This window comes from Lepidothrix coronata, unplaced genomic scaffold (assembly GCF_001604755.1).
Source record: "Lepidothrix coronata isolate B3197 unplaced genomic scaffold, Lepidothrix_coronata-1.0 Scaffold25, whole genome shotgun sequence".
Taxonomy (NCBI): Eukaryota; Metazoa; Chordata; class Aves; order Passeriformes; family Pipridae; genus Lepidothrix; species Lepidothrix coronata.
The window spans coordinates 2,834,129-2,841,449 of record NW_016690205.1 but is presented as its reverse complement, the minus strand read 5'-3'; the positions used below and the strand labels follow the sequence as shown (position 1 = coordinate 2,841,449).

The 7,321-nt window shown below is 41.6% G+C and overlaps 1 protein-coding gene across 1 annotated transcript in view; it reads right to left on the bottom strand.

Moving 5' to 3' along the window:
* The window catches only part of CUZD1 (CUB and zona pellucida like domains 1), a 45,799-nt gene that overhangs the window by 29,194 nt on the left and 9,284 nt on the right, over nt 1–7,321 (bottom strand). Inside the window, exons 9-13 of the mRNA XM_017809125.1 lie at nt 6,516–6,560; nt 5,298–5,448; nt 4,792–5,003; nt 4,353–4,525; nt 3,302–3,690 (exon numbers count right to left, since the gene is read on the bottom strand). Coding sequence (XP_017664614.1) covers nt 3,302–3,690; nt 4,353–4,525; nt 4,792–5,003; nt 5,298–5,448; nt 6,516–6,560 — 970 coding nt within the window. The remainder of the gene's footprint in view (nt 1–3,301; nt 3,691–4,352; nt 4,526–4,791; nt 5,004–5,297; nt 5,449–6,515; nt 6,561–7,321) is intronic.

The following is a 7,321-nucleotide window of genomic DNA, read 5'->3' as shown; positions in this document are numbered from 1 at the left end:
GTTTTGGTATTGCAAAAAGAAAAAAAAAAAAAAAAGCTATACTGCCTGCACTTGAAATTATTTATGGGCAAAGAAAAAAAACCCAAACAAAACAAACAAAAAAAAACCCCTAGGCACGGGACTTTTGTTTTCCAGAATTGATTTTGACTGACAGTGAAGTGCTAGGTTAACCTGTACCAATAATTATACTATCATGGTAATACTATAATTAGGATTTGTATGAATTTTACAGAAGTGCCTGACTTAGGCAGTAAGTCACAGGCATAAGCTGTTATGCAGTGCTGATCTCACAGCAGATCTGGACCACAAATTTGACCTTCCTAGATTTTTTCACGACTCAGGTATGTGATAGTCCCCTGTTCTTGAAGGAGAACTCCATACACAAACAATATATTGCTTGGAAAAACTCTGTATTAGAGATGATGTCCTTCAAGACAGCAAAATTTTGAGTGCTAAATGCAGAGCCATTTTCAGGAATCAAGACAAGAAATATCAACCTATAAACACTGTCTTCCTGATTTTGTAATTACATAATTTACATTGGAAATCACCCATAATAGAAAATAACTTAAATAGCTCATTTTCTCAACAAGAACTTGTCACAAATATTCAGACATTATATGTGATGATTCTTACGCAATTGGAAGAATAATTTTTGTCTTTCAGCCAAGAGTGATTATCCAGGTATTTTTAGCTACATAGATCCCCCTTCATTTGAAACGTTTCATTATTCCATGAAATTTTTATGCAAAATTTTATCTGCTTCTCAAAAAATTGGAAGTGATAGGAAACAGGATTGAAGAGAAGGCTCAGGAGAGTATAACAGTAGTACTTGAGTTCAAATATTTTACTTGCTAGCACTGACTGCAGTGAAAACAGAAAACATTAGAGGGCAGCTCCAGCAGTCCCTTGGCTGAAGGGTAAAGACACACATTGCATCACACTGAGATTTACTGAGTACCTCTCACGGGTACAGGTGGGCTCCATCACCATTTGTAATGTACTCACAACTACCCTATGGAAAAAGAGGACTCTTGATCTTAAGTTACATCTGAAAAAGTGGGAAACAAACTCACGTTTCTTGTGGAGCAAGAACCAGCCCTCAGTGTTCTCTACAACCCAGGCTGTATTTTTCACTAGCAAAGTCAAGATAAGCATCTTGAGAGAAGTAAGCTGATGGTTCAGGTACTGTGATAAGATTTGAGAACCTAATACTGCAGGGTGGCAGCCAATTTGAGGGTTGTTAATGGGCTGCAAACTTTCCCTGGTCTTCTGACTTCTTTCAGTGCTGAGGTTTTTTGTCACGAGATGAGCCACCAGCATAGAAAGCCTGTCATGCTTGGATTTTAATCTTGAATTGTCAATGAAATTACTCAAGGCAAGGAAATTGCTCGATCCCTTAAATTACTCTGCCAATGTGATCAGTCGTTGGTGTTTACCAAGGCTTACAGGATCTGGTATGGAATTGGTTTCTTCACTTTATGTTTCAAGAGAAACCCAACAAGACTGAAAACAGCAACTAGGGGCAGACCCTATCCTGGTCTGCAGCTTCCTCATGAGGGGAAGCAGAGGGACAGGCACTGGTCTCTCCAGTGGAGCAGTGACAGGACCCAAGGGAATGGCCTGAAGTTGTGTCAGGGAAGGTTTATGTTTTATCAGGATAAGGTTCCTCCCCCAGAGGGTGATGGGGCACTGAACAGGCTCCCCAGGGCAGTGGGCACAGCACCAAGGCTGCCAGAGCTCAAGGAGTGTTTGGACAATGCTCTCAGGGACAGGGTGGGATTGTTGGGGTGTCCTGGGCAGGGCCAGGAGTTGGACTTGATGATCCTTGTGGGTGCCTTCTAACTCAGGCTATTTTATGATTCTGTGAACTGCCAGGGGCCAACAGCAATAATAAATGATGCTTGAGAAACATGAGATAGAACAGGAGTTGAAGTCATGTTTTCCTGGATGACAAAACAGTCCAGTGCTTGGAAAGATGAGACAATTCAAGTTACACTTGAATTGCCCTCATCTTGTTGTCACCAAAACATAAAAAAAAATGGGGAGAAAATGGCATTCTAGATCAGACTTAAAGATTAACCAACTTCTTGCACTCTCATATATCCAGGCTCGGGTGTATATTAATAGAACCTGTTTATAGAACTTAAACATTTCAGTTTTACCATTAAGACAGCAAACAACAAACAAAAAGCTTAGAGACCACAAAACTGACTCCCCACAGAACCGCTGAAACAACATTTTTGTTATATGGAGATGAAGATGACTGATGTGAAGTGGGATTAACAGGCATGAATCAGTAAGCATATTCCTAATGTTTATTCTAGAGCTTCTGGTAATCTAGCAGCACAGTTTCTTTCAGAATTCAATTGGTATTTAAAGATCTATCTGTCAAAGGAGACAGTTTTATTTAGATTCGGGTTCATTCCTATTCTCAGAACCAGGTTCCCGAAGCTGTATTGGGCCAGAAATAACAATCACACTTTCTAGGCCAGAGCTTGCCTCTCTCTTGGGCCTGTTAATACAGCCTTGGTAGCACCTGGAAGAGTAGTCATAGGCCCTGCACACCACCAGTTCACACCGCAGGTAAACCACTGGATCACTCCAAACAAACTGGAAGGCCGCGAATTTAAAGCGCAGGATGTGTCTGTGGGGTGAATAATATGCAGCATAGGTAGAATCTCGAGCACACCTGAAAAGAAGCAAAAAAAAAAAATCTCATGAATACACACTGCAGTCAGTCATTTACGTGCAATAAACACATGACATGAGAAGTAATTTCTAAACATAATGAAACTGGGTTTAGAAACCTGCAAGCAGGAAAAACAAAATGCCCTTCTTTGGCAGAAATAAACCATGTTACCTCCCCCTCAGGCTGTTGTGTGTCCAGATACATGGTGTTTGTATGTATTTTGAAGGTAAATTAACCTTATCTGAGGTATGTCACTGTTATCTCCTGGATAATAACAATCTATGGTGAACCAATCGTAGCCACTCAGTTTACTTGTCATTTTAAGCTGTGGGGTATGTGCGTTATATTTTGGGTCAGTCCATCCCCTTTTCCCCAGTAAACCCAAAATGCACTGTTTATTAATAAGAAGTTGACCTTAATGTATGCTATATTCACACTATTCCACTAAATGAATAAAATTTTTTAAAAAAAGGGAAAGGGAAAGGGAAAGGGAAAGGGAAAGGGAAAGGGAAAGGGAAAGGGAAAGGGAAAGGGAAAGAAAGGAGATATGGGACAGATATAGGAGTTCAAAGGCAGTTCTATCTGCAATTGTTATGCATAAGAGCTCACCCATTCCTGATTATATCATAGGTTACTGCTGTAGAGTTATGGGGAGCTGGAGATGCCACACACGTGTCCAGAAATAGCACCAGGTTTGGATCAGAGCTGTGCAGGTAGGCTTGAAGGAACAAGTTCTGGTTCATATGGACATAGTATGGCGAGTCATACACTGGCCGTGAGAAGTATGAAGAGTCATAAAACGTGAGGTTCACATCATATCTGCTGTACTGAGTTTCATTGACTTCGAAATTGTTGTCCGCGACGTACATCGTTTGTGCCCACGTGTCCTCGAGCATCTTGCAGTTGACATGCAGGTGAAGATTTCTGTTTCTTGTGATTACAGAACCAGAAGAGGACCCTTTAATAACGTTGGAATAGCTGATTGTATTGTTGTTTCCCTGTTTGGCACATAAAAGGCAAAATTAATTCATGTAGTGAGGTACCCTATTGTACCTTCAAACTTTGCTGTATCCTTACACAGGATATGCACACAGTAAAGACATCGTTTCCCAGAAAGTCTGCCATGGAAAAGTTTGAATCCAGTAATTTCTGTCCTCAAGATAAGAGTCTGTAATCTCCATGTGATATACAGTGCCTACAAGGTTGGCCTAGAAAACTACTCACATTAAATGGAGACATAACTGAATTAAATATAACCTGTAAAATACTTTAAACATTATAGAGGTAAAGGTTCAGGTCCAGCACAGTATTTAAGCTAAAATCTGGCTTCAGACCTGATTGGTCATATTTAATGAAAGCTTTGAGACGTTTTTAACCATCACATTTAGCCTGGAACCTTGAAAATGCCAAATATTTTCTTTCTTCCACAACTTATTCCTCAAAAGATGAATAACAGGCTATTAGGGAATGCCCCGGCAGCAGATGCAGGAAATACAAAGTGCTAACAAACCTTATGCCTCAGGAGAGGGAGAGAACACTTCCAGTCCCTGCAGACCTCAGTATAGTTTTCAGTTTGTGCTGGTTTTCAAAGCTAATTCTTCTGTTTGAATTATTATATTCTCCCGATATTTGCCCATTTTGTTGGAACATTTATTCCTACCTCTCTGACTGTGCCGCAGCGAGTGTACGGAATGTCGAATGCAACAGCCTCTGATGTGATGTTGGGTGTGCAAAGGGGGTCATTCAGGGTGAGATTCCAAACAGAGTAGCCGTGGGACTGAAGGAAGTATCTGCTCACAACTACATGCATGTAGTCTGGCAAACACAGCAGTGCTGGTGGATGGCAAAGAAAACATGTTACATGTGTCCTAAAAAAGGTTGGAAGTTGTGAATTAAATTAACAATATCTTTTGAAGAAGCAGCTGATATGACTGAAGGAGTTCAGAATCCAAACTATATACTTGAATCTGCATGAAAATGTTACAGATCTAATTTAAAATAACATGAAATGGGTGAAATTGGTACAACAAGGTTAACAATCAGTGAATTCGCAAATAACTGAGAGGCAATTTTTACTTCTGCTTTAAAGATGAACTTACTAGTGCTTGAATCTGCTATAGTGGAGTAATAGTAGGCCTGAAACCCTCTGTATGTGTATCGAGAGTTGCTGTGGAATCGGACAGTCATCAGGTTTGAGGAGGACGTGTATGTGCGATAATAACCAGAACAGAACTTCCCAAGGAGAGGAGAGGTGTGCAGGGGCCCGTCATAAACTTCTATGTAGTCAGAGAGGCATCTGCCACCTTCCATCCTGGGGAGCAAACATGAATACTTAGTTAAATGCTTCATTTTTTTTTTTTTAAGCTCAGATTACCTGTTTATAGCAGAAGAGTGCATTTTACTGATGTGACTATCAAATATTTGAGATAGAAATTTAGGTGCCAGCCACATTTTTGACTAAACAAACAAAAATGAACACATTTCTTATCTCAGATGTACTTAAAGGCTTTGAAAAAGATCCTTGAAATCAAGTAGGTCTTTGCTTAGTAAGTCCAAGTTGTCAGTCCCATACCTTCATCTTCCCAAGCAATAAATTCTTACTTACTGAATATCTTCAAAACTAAGTGTGACGAGGAAGTTGCTCTTTACTTCTATTTCCCACACACAGTTGGCATTGTTTGGATAATTTTGGGGGTAAAATGGACTCTGTAATCTACCAGATGAAGAGGAAAGCAAGCCACCACAAGAGTAATCTTCTGCAGAGAAAAATATCAGAAGGAAAATATATGTATACACCATTTAAAGTTGCTTTTGGAATATGCCTACATGGAGTTAATGTCTAAAATTCAGAGGCAATGACTTCTACCAGCTTCTGTGGTGTTTTTATTATGTTCATATACATCTGAATACAGGTTAGGAGATGCTAAACACACTGAATAGCTTTTATAATACTGGTCTTCAGTGTCTGCACTAGCAGGTTATGGATATTTGACACAGAACTGCGCAATTATTGAGGTTGGACTTCTGGAGGTCAAGAGGTCAGCTATTCCTTGAAAGAGAAAAAGTCCCAGCTAAGCCTGGTTCATCCCCATTACAATTGCTAATGACAAAAAAGAATGGGAAGAAAAAGATCAAATTTTGTTTCAAAATAAACATGAAGAACTTATGCCACAGTCAAAAAATTGTGTGATTTATATACAGATCAGTTGCAGCTTAATCAAATGTCAGGGGAATCAAGATCTAAAAAAAGTCTAGTAGTAAAATGAAGTCAAGGATTTCTAGGAGACTTTCAAGTGCAAGCTCAAACTATTTCTAGAAAAAAGAAACGTGTAAATGGACAACATCTTTTAAATTATATTCCAAATTAGAAAACAAAATACACATTTATTTATTTTAACCTAAAGAATGCACAAGACACCTACTCTGATCTAAGGGACTTGCAATTTTTATTTTCAGTTTCTAGCAAACACTGAAGACCCTTCTCCCACTGGTCCAACATTCATGATGAGAACGTGAGCCTTTTCCTCTGGGGACCCCACATCAAATGTTCATTGTATGTTCTGCCTGAAGATCAGGAGACACTTTTTCACTGTGAGACTGACTGAGCACATGCACATGTTGCCCTCAGAGGTGGTCAACTCTCTATGCTTGGATACAGCCAAAAACCATCTGGACATGGACTTAGGCAGCCAGCTCCAGGTGACATGGCTTTAGTAGGTGGGTTAGACCAGATGACCTCTGGAAATTCCCTCCAACACCAATCACCCTCTGAACCATAACTGGAGGGGTCTATTTACTCCTGCCACAAGTCCCCCGAACCTACCTGAAGTTGATGTCACAGTAGTTGTCCAGTTGGAAGTACCTGGTGCTGTAGGGAGAGAGCAGCAAGTGAGAGCACAGCATTTTACCCAAGACCAGGAGACAAGGGCAGGTCATCCCTCCACATAGCAAACCCAGGGATACAGGAACACAAACCCCACAGTCAACACTGTCACCTGGTGGGACCCAGCAAGAGCAATCCACAGTCATCCTCTGTGACCCCATCAGGGACAGGAGGTGACCAGACCCCTCCAGCCCTGCTGCCCCACCTGAGCTCAGTGACACAGGGGGAGCCAAGCTGGAGCTGCTGGTGCTGCAGACAGAGAGCAGCAGCCACACTTGCTCCTCCACACAGCTGCCACAAGGAGTTCACTGCACTGCATCTGAGCGCATCAGCCCTCTTGGTTTTGGGAAAACAAGTGGTTAAGCAAGAGCAGGAGCATTGGTCTCTGCAGCAATGAGAATGCCAGGACCACGTAACTCCTCTGCCCTCAGTATAGGCCCGAAAAACAGAGGATGGCTCAGTGGCAGCACTGGGGGAGGTGGAGAAAGCCCCATCCCTGCCCACCAGGCAAAGAAACAGTGTCTGGCAGCAGCCTCATGGTCATGCTGTCCAAAAAGATGCCCCCGAGCAACAATGCCCATCAGTTGGCCCATGGGGTCTGGATGCCCACAGGTGTCAGGAGCCGTCAGAAGCCCTTTAAGAGAGATTCTCATCTTCTGCCCTGCCAAAGGGTACGGGAGAGCTCAGGTCTTACCTGCAGTGCTGTTGAAGGCAAGAAATGAGGAGTAGTAGGCCAGGAAACCTCT